Source organism: Larimichthys crocea, chromosome IV, assembly GCF_000972845.2.
Source record: "Larimichthys crocea isolate SSNF chromosome IV, L_crocea_2.0, whole genome shotgun sequence".
NCBI classification, from domain to species: Eukaryota; Metazoa; Chordata; class Actinopteri; family Sciaenidae; genus Larimichthys; species Larimichthys crocea.
The window spans coordinates 3848943-3863258 of NC_040014.1; the positions used below are offsets into that span (position 1 = coordinate 3848943).

At 38.0% G+C, this 14316-nt stretch overlaps 1 protein-coding gene across 1 annotated transcript; it reads left to right on the top strand.

Annotated features, from left to right (window-relative positions):
* The first annotated feature begins 1592 nt into the window (after positions 1-1592).
* entpd2b (ectonucleoside triphosphate diphosphohydrolase 2b) lies at positions 1593-13273 on the top strand. The gene is made up of 9 exons (XM_010752349.3): positions 1593-2112; positions 5915-6032; positions 7585-7735; positions 9298-9457; positions 9915-10142; positions 11286-11555; positions 11761-11880; positions 12262-12396; positions 12485-13273. The coding sequence occupies exons 1-9, from the start codon at positions 2008-2010 to the stop codon at positions 12698-12700; spliced, it is 1503 nt and encodes a 500-aa protein (XP_010750651.2). The 5' UTR covers positions 1593-2007; the 3' UTR covers positions 12701-13273.
* Positions 13274-14316: the final 1043 nt, after the last annotated feature.

Genomic DNA, 14316 nt, shown 5'->3' on the forward strand with positions numbered 1-14316 from the left:
AAGTCACAGGAGCATTACCTGAAAAGAATTCATCTCTCCGAGGATGAAGGCTGCTGACATAATGGGAAAAACACAGGTGTTGATAATAACATGAATGATAGCTTGTTCTATTCAAGTTCAAGTCAAATGAAATTCAGCCATCATTCATTGTATTTACACTTGTTTTTCATACTGTGACATGTCAAAATGCCGTCTATTAAAAATGACTATTTGACTCAGAACACAGCTTGTTATCAAGCCAGTGTCAAATCATTGAAAAATGTTGATTTTGATACACTGAACATGTCACAGTAGGAATGAATAAATGTCACATTAAGAATGAAAAAAAATTACCTTTACTTAGAAGGTCCTTTGGCGCAAAATGGTGCAGACCGTAAACCACAAATCTGTCCTCAAACTGTCCTCAAACTGATGCAATGACGTCACTCCTCGTTACGTCCATCTTTACATACAGTCTGTGGTTGTATCATTTCTGTGCACTAATAAAGTCAAAGAAAATAACATCAAGGTTATTTTGAAGCCCACATATCTTTTATCATAAAGCCTACATCACAATCGGAAATGTAAGATTTGGTGTTTTGGGTGCTTGGTCCTTGCTTGAGACTAAAAGTGTGTGCTTCTTTTAAATCCATCTCCTGTATGTCTCCAGACTTTTTTGAAGGCCAATATTAAATAACTGGAATACTGCTTCAAAAACGAGCTTGAAAAAACAAAGTCAACACAGTGGAGAATAAGTGTTACAATTACCCAGAAAAAAAAAATCAATATTTTAACAGGTACAGGTCCATGACAACTGAGGAGACTGATGATGTGATATAGCTGAAAGCCTGATCAATATTATGTGGACCTTTAATTATAGTCATATCAATATAGCAATGTAATGTATTTTAGTAATTTATGGCATCAGGATTGTTAATGTTTTAGTTATCACAGCTTCTTTTTTCAGATCTTTAGTTCTTGTTAACGTGAAAGTCAATAATGGAAAAGACATCAAACGTGTTTGTTGATTTATGACATGATGTGACAGATATTGGGCAAATCTATCACCTCTGTTAATTTTTTGTCATTTGATGGGTGGCAGTATTTCAGCTGTGTGATGATAACGTTTTAAGAGCTTGAGCTATTTTACACACCGGGTCAAACCTCAAATACAGTATTCATAGATATTTTAACAGTGTGATATTTGTACCATATTGTGAACGATACAAAAATAAAATATTGGTGACCTGAGTGACAACATGAAGAAAACCTCTAATGCAATAATCAGAAGCTTCTTCGAGATAACTCAATTATATATTCAGCTAAATTTAGACACTGTCACAACAGGATTTCAGCAAAAAATAGACTTTTAAAAAAGTACACGTACAAAGAAAGTATAGGCCTTTAGTGAAATCTTCATGTCCTTGCCTTTACTCCTCATTCAAATGAGGATAACATTTGCAAGTCAGGTTTTAAAGGTTTTAAGCTGCACCCATTCACATGCAAATACAGGACGAAAACAACAACCAGCTCTAAAGCTCTTCAGGCCAAGAGCCTACACTGTGGAGCTCTGCCAGCTCAGGCCAATCCTTGTTTTCACATTGATGATTGAATAACCATGAATCACGTGATTTTTTCACCTTTTACCTATTTTATAATGTAAGGTGTAACTCCTTATGACCTAAATAACAGCTGAATATGAATGAGCAGCAGATCCTCCACCAGCTCTGGCCATGATAAAAACATTTTTCCCTCCATGGCACCAGTAGCCTTGGAGCTGCTTTCGCTGGCCGGGGGAAGGCACATGGAGGAGGACTTATCTTCGCTCCGATCGTAAATTCACGTCAGGCTTTGCTCGTTCAAGTGACATGTAAAACAGGAGGCAGGCAGCAGGTGAAGTGTAAGCCACAGGCGGGCGGTGATAACGCCCGGCCAGCGGGAAGCCAGCAGCCACTTCTCCCACTTGGCCGCTAAGACAGCGCTCATATTTCCACCGGAGCTGCTGCTTGCACCTCTCACTTTCACTTCATGGCTCATTCTATCGTCCCCATCGCGTTGCTGGTGTTTGGACTTGTTGCAATCCTGCTTCTCACTGTCCCCACTGAGGACGTCCAGGAGGCACCGGGGTTCATGGTAGGTTTGGGTTGTTTGTTTTGTGACATTTCAGCGTAAAGTTCATGCAGGGTGCACACTGGTAGCCAAAATGGTGTTGTACAGGAATCTATGGCACTAGAGGAAATCAGTGATATTAACACTGATGTTTACGTTAACATGCAGTGTACACTTTTCCCTAACCCCCCACTAAAGTTTCAAACAACAATTGCACCCCCTCCTGTCTCCAAACATGAGTTTGATGTTTACTGCTCCGTTGTTGAACCTTAAACCTATGAAAGTCCAATGCTGACAATATTAAATAAATAAAGTGTGAATCATCTAAAATCCAGGAGGTGATAATGCATATAGTTTAATTACTTTTTCCTCTTGATTTAATAAATTGCGGTCAGATTTTTCAGAATTTATCAGCTTCATGCCATTGTGTCTTTTGTGTGTACTTCACTATGGATCACATGCATTTAATACATTATTTAGATCTTAGAAAAAAGATCCCTTTAATGCCTTTTAAAGGGAAACACCTTAAAACACCTAATTACAAGACCACCACCATCTTGTAAAAAGCAGATGTTTCTCTGTGAAAACTTTGCTGATGCTGCAGATGTCCAGTTTACATAAACTCTGGAATGCTTTCTTTGTTGTCTTATTCAAACTTCCGGGTGACTGAAGGCGTCACACAAAAGGTGCTTTCTGGGGTGTTTGAGGGGAGGAAGCAAGATTTTGGCCTATGACATGAGAATTAATTGAGAGAACTAATAAGTAATGAGCACAAATGATTAAACCATACATACAGGTTACTAAATTGTTCACACAGATTTGGTTTTCTGCATGACAGACGTGAAAAACGACATGGTTTGATGATTTGTAGGTCAAGACAAAGTTTACAGATGTTCAGGTTACACATGTTATGTTTCAACATATTAACATATTAAAATTAACAACTGAAATACTGTTAAAATAACATTATTTTTTTTTCAATAGATTCTACTGTTTCCAGCATCGCACCAGTCAAACAGAATGTGTTGCCTGTTAAAACTTGAAAATGAAATCTCTCTTTTATCCTCTGTTGGCTCAGTTTCCTTTGCTTCCTGGTTACTGTGAAGTGTTCTCTTAAACATCGGATGAACACAGCATGTTTCAAGCTGTAATCAGTAACACTGGATATATACACACTCAGGTGACCTCTTGGCTGAAATTTGATATGACCTGTGGAGCGACATGGCTATTTAAGAAGGAAAATCAAGGTTTAAAGAATAGACAGCCAAAAACATACATAAATAACTAAATAACTAAAAAGCAACAACAAATCTGTTGAAAAACATGAAACTGTACTGCAGAGCTGTTTTTGCATTCAGTGCAGGAATGCTGCACATTTTTGTGTTACCGGCTACATATCCCATGGATCCTTTTTTAGTATAATGTAGCCGCCCTTTCACTCAGTAACAATGCTGTCGACTATAGTCACAAAAAAGGACACCACAAAAGGGTTTGTCTTACATTTTGCTGGCAGATAAGCGCAACAGTTCCCATAGTTTGTTCAATGAAAGGAGAAAGCAGCATCATTAGAGCTCGTCTGTGCTTTTGGCAAGTGTTAGAGCGAGTCCTTACAACTGACTGCACAGCAGTAATGAGAAAAATAATATAAAAAATAATGAGGCACACTTGCACATGATGTTATTCTTCACCTGTTTGACTGATTTTAGAAGTTGTGTATCTATTTCTGCACATGGATTTGTGTGTGTGTGTGTGTGTGTGGTCTCTTTCTTTTTGATCCTCAGTCACTTACCTTGCCATGTTGTATTCGCTTGCAAACATCAAAGCCGACATCAAAGGTGTAATTTAATATTTCATATTGTAGTGGAGGCACTGTAAAGGCAACAGGTTTTTCATCACAGTGAGTAGATGATGACATTTGAGGAAGTATTTTCTGTTAATAAATACTTTCTTGAATGCTTCAGATAAATGGTGGGAAAACATATTCTGTCTTTCAGTGATGATAACCATCTCTTTTTAAAGGTTACAGTTATCACTACACTGATATATTTTCAGTTATCGTGCACCCAGTGGTTCAGTTTCCACCACAGTCACCTAAGTTACAACAATGCAAGAAGTCTACAGCCAAGCTAGCAGCCATTTGGGCCTGACATGGCAATGACGATTCCTGGATGCATAAAATGTAGATACAAAATGCCAAAATTGTCTAAGCTGTACTTTGTCATCCTCAGATGCATTTAATTTACCTGTGAGCTACTTAAGACTTACCCTAATTCAACATGTATCATAGAAAGTTCAGCAAATAGCATGTGAATATTCTCATGTTTCGTCTAGGAGTTATATTATTTAAACCCAACGTTCTACAGAACCATCTCCAAAGTTTTCAAAAGACAAGGCAACAAAATGCAATATTACTTTAAATTGCTTCTTCCCAAAACAATGAAAAAATTAAATAATAGGGACATTACCGAGCAGAAGTGATCGGACACACAAATGCAAATACCTAATCTCCTCTAGTCTAGATCACGAGACTGCTAGAGTTTGCAAGATCTGAGGGCGAGCACACCCACGTATGGGCATGAAAGCCAACAAATGTATGAGGGAGCCAAACCATTACCTTTTTAAAAACAAAGTAACAAATATAACATTAAATTGATCATTGCAAAGAGGCTGAGACACTATGCTTACCGCAGCACATAAGGGTCACGTCATTTGGTCAGTAGACAGAATAGTCATCTCTTGTTGTGTTGGTTTTCTCTCTTCTGGATAGAATGCACAAAAATAGATCATTAAATAATCTGACAACACTACTATACATATGTTTTGGGTTAGGGGTAGGGTTACGGTTAGGGTTAGGGGGTTAGGGGTTAGGGTTTGTCAAATCAGCCAGCCAGCACAGTAACAGACTGGTGGCTATGCAGTAGGGTTAAATTGGTACAATTAAGCAGCAATCCACTTAAAAAACATAACAACAGAAGAAACATGTTGTTTTGCATCTTTCTTTATGTATACATAACATAACGCATAAACTGGCTTGAAAAAAATCCATGTATACGTTGAATTTTCTGACTTGTGAAGGAATTGCTAGTTGATATTTATCACTTTCCTCTTGCATACTTGTGCTTGATCTGCAACTGCAACCAGAAATCTCAAATCGAAATTCCTTTAATTTCAGTGCCTCTGTGAAATGAAACAGTGAAAAGTATGTTCCCAGGATGATTGGAGCAGATCAGTGACAGGCTGACAGAGTCCAGGATTTTATTACTGTCATATCTGTTTTATATCAGATGGTTGGGAGAGTCCAAAACCTTAGAGGCTAAAACCTTAATCAGCAGGGAGTGTCTTCACAGAGAACAGATGAGCAAAGATGTAAAGACTTGTGATCACATGAAGAAACAATTTAAAGGAGTAAATATTAATAAATACATTTGAAGTTACAAACTTTATCTAGATGATGAGCAGTAAGTAGTCTAAGTGTAACTCCTCTAGCATGTTCTGGCACACACTAAAAACAACTGGGCAAAGGTGAAGGTATGCAATATAGTTCTGAATGTTTATGAATGAAGTAAAATCCATCCACTACACATGTACTTGTGTAATGTAACACTCAGAAGGCTGTCTTTGAAGATTTATATTTACATTTACAGCCAGATGTTTTCCAGATGCCAACATTCATGCCACTATAGCCGTAAGCGTAAACTCTTAAATGTTCATCTGTATCTCGTTAACTGGAGTCCACTTCACTGGCAGCACAGCAATGCTTAGATATCTCTATACCCAACCCCCTTCACTGTTTTACCTCTTTTTCTCTGTCTTCTACTCTCTGTAGTATGGGATTGTCTTGGATGCTGGATCTTCACACACAGCTTTGTATATATACAAGTGGCCAGCAGACAAGCAAAATGGCACAGGTGTGGTCACCCAGCACAGTGAATGTCATGTTAAGGGTAAGTTTGTTTTGAGTGGTTGCTAAGATTATTAACTTGATTATTCTCAGAGATCAGCCCATGTAGTCAACAGAGACTCACAACAGTGACACTTTCCAACAAGATTCACTGCAATGAAAACCACTGCTGCAACACTCGCTCTTCCTCCTCTGTCATTTCTTACTGTATGCTTAGCATGTTGCAGATGCCTCTCTACTATCACAGTTACTTGCCTGTTGCTCATGACGACCATTAGCATGCGTTTGGCAACTAACCACGTGGGTAGAATGGAAGCTGTATATTTCGGCATATTTCAGAGAGAGTAGAAGGGTTTGGAACACAAAGAGTACACATACTGTATGAACAATGAAGAAAAAAATAGCTAGTGATTCAGAAAGCTTTAAGAGACATTTTGGAACTTTTTTGGTTCAGGCAACCGCACCTGAGCAATATGGAAGCAGCTGAACTATGATGAAAATGAGTGCATTTGAAACATACTAAACATATATTTATATGTTTATGACAGGGAAGTAGAATAGACCGTGGGAGTGGTGTGAACGGTTTTTATAGACGTTCTTGATGCTGTTGGGATACTTTATGACACCATTGTCACATTCATGACATGGAAGTAATCATTGTGTCAACTTGTAAATGCCGTTCACGTCCGAAAGCCAACATCCAAGTCGTAATTCTCCCTGATAATGTCTGCAGTTGAAGGTAATGAAGGAAAAATCAATATGGATCTGCACAGTGTTTTTAACCCTTACATGACCACCCCTGCGGTCGACGTACAACTGGTTTTGAGTTAACGCTGGCAAGTTGTAAACATGTGAATCTTTTCCATTCCATATTAGCTGCTGTGAAAGAGCTGACTATGGCTGCCACCCTGTAAAATGACTTTTTATATTCAAAATACAGGTTTTCAGTGGAGTATATCTTTTTAATGTGCACTTGACCAGTCCACTCCTCAATTTAGCACACTGTACTGCATGTTTTGGTTACCTTTTTAAACTGAGAAATTATATCTTAAAATATTTTTTTTTCTTGTTATGTTAACTGGCAGGTGGGAACTGAAATGGTTCAGGCTGTTTCATGTAAATAATATAATAATATTATACCAACAAGGTGAAGCAAGTCTCAGGCGATTATGAATCAGCAGTGAGTCAGAGTTTAGCTCTGTTTGTCAATCCTGTCCTAAAGGGTCTGTAAATAAACAAACACTTCTGTCAATTAGTCATGAATATGATGTTTTACATTGTCATATTTTATCACTGTTAAAATGCCCCAGCCTGAAGAGAACTCTGGTCTGTAGATGGGGATAGGTGATCAAATCAAAATTAAGTCAGACATTTGAAGTGCTACAAGATGTAGCACAATTTCCTACAGTTTTCCTACTTACTTTCTTTTTTCTTCCACTTTACCATCCTATTTTCTTCCTCATAAGTGCATGTTGAGTGATTCATTTTAGACGTTTTTAATCCTGTGGTTGTGATCATTTTGCATCACCATGTGACCTTTGTGCTAACATAAATCTGCCTGTCTATAATATATATTTTTTTTACCTGTCACTCAGGTGGGGGAATCTCCAGCTATGCAGGTCAACAGGGAGCAGCAGGGCAGAGTTTAGAGGCATGTCTGGACCAGGCGGTAAAGGCCATTCCCAAAGAAAGGCACCACCTCACACCTGTGTACCTGGGGGCCACAGCTGGCATGAGACTTCTGCGGTGAGCCAGTGTGTGTTGTGCTTTATTTCTGTGTAATTTTGTTTTTCTTTAACATGCTGTGCCTCACCTCTGTTTTAATCCTATGGGTGTGCTAATCCTTCCAATAACACAAACCATTGCATGTACAGTAAAGAAACACCTTAAGAAATATAAAACTAGCATTAAAACACTGAATTGTTCTGTTATTTTAACTGTCCTGTGAAGTTTTTTTTAACTAATAACTCACTGACCAGCATGCTAACTATAAAAAAATATATAAATAAACTATTAAAATAAACAATATAACCCATGACTTCTCTTTGTAAATGAAGGATTTGGTCATACACATATGTTGCCGTAGAAGAAAAAACAGTTTTCACTTAACTCACAGGTGTTCACCTGACATGTTCTTTGTATCTTATCTTGTATTACACATATTTTGCATACAGAGCTGTCTCTGTCCGTACAAGCCTGTAAGTACTCGTTAATTCAGGGCGTACAAACATATGGAGGCTTCCAACAAACTACTGTGCATTGGTGTCTCAGTGCAGTCTAGTACTAACTAGTGTAGTAATTGGATTCTGTTTTTTTGGAAATGTTTTTTTTTTTACTCAATAACAAATAACAATCCTGTAGAATAACAGAAACTATCGATTAATAAAAACCTTAAAAAAACTGAAAGACGTGTTGCAGTGCTGTGCAGTCCACCTCAGCCAAGAATGGACAAATGTCCTGTCACATCAAGCTCACAGAGTAGGTTTGAAGAGATGTTTGACTTCATGCAAATACGCAGCAGAAGACAGCTGCCTAATCGCTCAGTCTGAGGTTAATATGGAAATCATTTGCTCAAGTGCAAATCTATCCGAGAGCTACAATTTGAGTTTTTTGTTTTTATCTATTTTTATCTGTCTGCTCATTCAAAGCATCCCTTTGCTCTATGTAATGTCCATAAATTAACAAATTTAACTGCAGATCACTGTCACTGTCACTTCCCTTAAAGCTGCTTGTAGTTTAGGGCCTTTCTTACACTGACAGGATGACATGTCAATGAGACACGATGATCTGCGTTTTTGATGTGACATGTAAGAATATGAAGCATGCAAAGAATGATTCGGGTTCAACTATTTAAAGTATTTTACAGATCCAAAGATGCATAGAAAGAAAGGAACAAGACCTGTTTACATAACTAAAGTGTGATTACATCACAAGTGTGTCTGATGAGTGCACATGGGGGCTTTACTAGAGTCTGGTGGGCCGGCTGAAATTGTTATCAGGTACTGGTGCATCTGGTCCTGCACAAACATGTGGAACTGATTCCACCGTGGCGTCTATATGAAGCTTTCAAAGGACAGCTATAAATACCAGCTTTAAGATCTAGGTCAGTTGAACCTTTGAAGTTTTTTAAGGTCAGGAGAAAAACCTGAAGCTTGGGGAAACAAAACAGAAATATTTCGGGATCTTATTCTGAAAACTGCAAGTTTGAGACTATCAAACACAGAATGTCATTCATGCGTATTCAGAATGAATGTTTACATACTGCAGCTGTAACAATTTAGTAAAAAGCTCTCGTTTTTCCCAATCAGTATCTCCAGCCCAGACCAGTCGGCACAGATTCTGCAGGAAGTGGGACACAAAATCCAGTCCTACCCTTTTAAGTACCAGGGGGCGGCCATACTGAGTGGTCAAGAGGAGGGGGCGTACGGCTGGGTCACTGTCAACTATCTCTTAGAGAACTTCATAAAGGTACCATAACTTTTATGATCTGTGCTTTTGTAGTCAGGAAGCTGCTTGGAAATGATGATTCATTTAGAAATGTTTGATGTACATCAGGCTAATGAGGACAGTTGTACTTTTATGAAGCAGGACGATCTATGATAATCATGATAATGATTATCATTTCTCATTAAGCCATTAAGTTTGTTCGTTGTCCATTTTCTGGACTTCATAATTACAAAGATAATCTGACTGGAGGTGTTTGCCTCTTTGAAGCTTATTCAGAGGGTGATTGATGACCCCTAGTAGCTTCTTCAACACTAATGCTCATGGATCACTATTCCCTCTGGTGATGGGCTACTTGTGATCAGCTTGTTAGTGGAGATGAATCCTCTGGGTCAACTGGTGAAATTTTGATGTGCAGAGTGCAGGAAATGGGGCTGCTATTAACAATGAAGAGGTTCTGTTTTCTGTTATTCCTTTGCAGTATGGTTTTGTGGGCCACTGGTTCAGCACCGGCAGACCCACAGTGGGAGCGCTTGATTTCGGCGGGGCGTCCACCCAGATAACATTTGCTACTCAGCAGAAAGTAGAGGACGAGCACGACATGATAAAGTTGCGTCTTTATGGCCAGGAGTACTCTCTGTACACACACAGCTTCCTGTGTTATGGGCAGGACCAGGTCCTCAAGAGACTGGTGGCTCATATAGTAAAGGTATTGTAACACACCACTAAATGAAACAACCTATTTATCATATACTGTATATAGATGTAGTGGTTATTGACCTTTTTATAGTATTTATAAGACATGAGAGAGAGAATACCTTTAACCTGTAACATTTATATGAAAAGGAAAAGATAATGTGCCAAAGTTTATTTAAAGTGCTGTGCTGCATAGTAGATAGTGACAACCCTTGTTTTCTCTGGTCAGGATCCAGATGTTACAGTAACTGTAGAACTGACTTTAATGTCTTCACTGTCTGGTCCAGTTAAACAGACCTAGACTTCATAGTTAAGACGTAGCACTACAATGAAGGATTTCAGCAGAACATAGAGCTTTATGAATTGTAAAATGTGCAATTTGTATGCAGATTGGACACATTATGTTTATGTTTTGTGTAATCTAGTTGACAGTACATATGACAGTATATAGTATTAAAGTAGCATAAAACACTACGCGACAACACTTTTGATAAAGAGCCCTTAAAGGTCCATTGTGCAGGATTTAGTGGGCATCTAGCAGTGAAGTTGCAGATTGCAGCCAGCCGAATACTCCTCATCTCACCCTCCATTTCCAAGCGTGTAGCAGATACTACAGTGCAAGAGCAAGTGCTTGGTTTGTCCGTTCTTGACTTAGAAACATAGTAGTTCAACATGGCAGACTCTGTAGGCCTACTCCCTCTGTAGATATAATGGGCTTATTCTAAGATGACCAACTGCACACTAATGAAAACATAGTTATTTATATTATATTACATATTTTCTGATACACCACCCTAAATCTTAGACATTGGGCCTTTTAAAATTTTGTGATCAAAACAGTTGTGCCCATCATATTTATATTGAACGAGACATTTTACTGTTGAAATATAAACAGTGCTCTCTGGTGGACAAAAGTATGCTTACTACAGTTATATGTTACTTGTAGACCAACATATTAGATCACATCGGATATCTATAATGAACTGTTGTTGAAAAGCCATGTAGATATTGGTCTCACTCTTGTTACTGGAAAATTTCATCATTGTATGGTAGTATATAGTAATAATTAGAGAAGTATAAAGAAATAATGCTAATAGTATTTTGAATGGGTTTGTTAAGGAAATGTGTTATATCATTATCTCTCTCTCTCTCTCAGTCTCAGGGTTTCTCTAAGTCAGTCACAAACCCCTGCTACCCAGCAGGCTACAATAGAACTTTAAAGCTGAACAGTATATTCAACTCACCGTGTACAACAAAGTACAAACCCAGCTACTACAACTCCCAGGCGTCTCTGACAGTACAAGGCAGCGGACATTATGAACACTGTCTGGGCAATGTCTCCGAGATCTTCTCCTTTGATGGCTGCCCTTACTCTCAGTGCTCCTTTGATAAAGTTTTCCAGCCAAATGTCACCGGTAGCTTCATGGTAAGTAATGCTGGAGGGGACGATGACACATAGGGGTTATACACACTGGTGGTTTAGAGACTAAAGGTCAGTCTGTACGTAAGGGATACACACACAGTGTTAGTGATAGTAAGTGAAATGTGTTACAGATGTTCACAGTAGACTGCACACTGGAATATGCACAAAAGTGCTTTTTGAGTGAGTATTTTCTCTCTTGTGTTTTCAGGCGTTCTCTGCATTCTTCTACATTCACTCCTTCCTGCAGCGAATCACCAGCATCACTGTGAGCACTCCATCACAGCTGGAGGAGGCAGCCAAATCTGTGTGCATCATGACTTTCAATCAAGTAATGTTATTCAGATTTATGTTCTATTTATGCGTCTGTCCATGTGTGGAGTGCTTTAATGTGTGGAGTCAACAGTGCTCAGCAGCCACCTGACTGATTTAGATTCTCTTTCTTAATCATTGATTATCAGGATTGGATGAAATTCGTGACACATTCACATTCCCCTCTTACAATAATTTGGTGATCCTTTAACCTTTTATCTTGCACATGGTCAGCATGTTAACATTGTTATTGTGAGCATGTTAGCTCACCAGCGTGGCGTTTTAATACAATGACTGTTGTTAACTGCTAAAAACAATTGGTTTAATACATTTCAGTGGATGAGCATCATTTGTAATAGAATTAATTTATTGCATTTTAACTTTTTTTTTTTTGTTCCAGATGCTGATTCTTGCTCCAGAGCAAAGGTCTCGTTTGCAGGACTACTGTGCTTCCTCTGTGTTTCTAAATATTCTCATGTTGAAAGGATACAGCTTCGATGAGACGACGTTCCCACGTATTTCATTCCAGAAGAAGGTGAGAACTTTACAAAACAGTATATCCTCAATGCTCAGTAAAAATGTTTCCACTAACCTGTAGTAATCATTTGTTGCTGATCCTCCAGGCAGGGGACACCTCGGTGGGTTGGGCTCTGGGCTACATGCTCACTTTGAGCAATTTGCTGCCTGCAGAGAGACCAGGGCTGAGGAAAGCACTGACCCTTGGAGCATGGGGATCGCTCATCTTTCTCTTTGTCCTCCTGCTGGCTGCAGTCATGATCTTCATCTTACTCCGAGCTCGTAATGCCAAGAACAAAGGAGGCAGTGAAAGCACCATCTAGATAACTGCAACAACGTACAGTGCAGTACAGTGTACTTTGTTGTTGTTGTTGTTTTTTTGTGAATCTGAATTTGAGCTTTATTTGAGGATGTTCATGTTTATAGTTGGTGAACGGTGTAGGAACTGTTTCTCTTTTTATACATAGTCCCCAAAGGAACTGAAAGATTTTACATCTTATGTATAATTAAAATGACTTGACTTTGGAGATATGTTAACTTGACCAATTAATCTCTTTGTAAAACTGCATAGAAGGACTACAACTCCTCCACTGTTCATCTGATGTGGAGACCATCAAATTAAAGCTGAAAATCAGGATTTAAATTTCATGGTGCTGGAGTACAGAGCCGGCACAATGAAACACATGTCACTGACCAAATACTGACTGCCCTGTAGGTTTAAGATAGCACTACCATGGTGGCAATGGCACTACACAGGAGGTTTGAATGTAATTTTTATTCTTGAAACATCAAACCAATTGTTGGTTGTATGGAATGTAAGACATTTCAGCTTTTTTTTGTAGAAAGTCTAACTTTACTCTGAAGCACTGTTACAGTAAAATTAAGCACACTATGGAGATAACTACAAGTTTAATATAAGAAATGACTGTTTTCATTTTTTTGTATTCAAAGATGTTTTTCAGATCTGACTTTTTATTCCCATTTCTAGATTAAATACTTAAATAATACGACTAACTTTGAATAATCAGTAACGTACAGACATGGTGATCAGCAGGTGTTTGCATATTATAAACATTTATTGATTGACAGAAACAAACTAACTTTTTCCCATCTCTGATGACATTAAGGTAATTGTTTATGTCCTTTCTGACTAAAATGCTGCTTCTGTCAGTGTTTCAAGTCTGCCACAATAAGTTAATAAACTCTGTATGAGGTTTATGACTCAAACAGCTTTAAATACATTTATACTGCGCTGTATTATACAGTGAGATATAGAGCACCATTAAAAATATGAGTATAATAATAATATACTGGATTAGATTACATGTTATTATTGTGCCCTACCCCTCTGTAAAAAAAAGGCTGAGGTGAAGCATGAAAATGACAAAAAATCATTTTACATTAAAGGTCTTGATAATGATCATTTCCTGCATTTTAAGATCTTTGTGCTGCAACATAAAGATATTCCAATATGCAGGTCCAGGTGTGCTGACATTAAAAGGTCACACATGACCTGTACTGAATAAAGAGTTTGGTGGCAGCTGTTCAATGTCAGGTGGCTACTGAGATATTTAAGGATCCAATAAAGCCCCTGTGTGTTGATTTTTTTTTTATTATAGCACTTGTAAATGCTGATGGTATATACTATTTTGCTTGTAGAAAAATGAGATAATCCAAATGAACAAGTGTGACAATAGATTAAAGATTGCTGTTATAATTTACCAACAATTTCAGTAGAATTAGCCACATTAAATGCTCAATAGTTAATATTAATTGATTGTGAATTTTGAAGCATGACATTACATTGCTATGTGTGTGGTGATGTTTTACAACAAATAACAAAATAAATGTTTTGTATTGTTTTATTTTTTCCTCTGTACAAGTAGTCCTTTCCTTCCCACTGGGCTAGTGCTTATTTTATTTTTTTGTATGTTCTGGA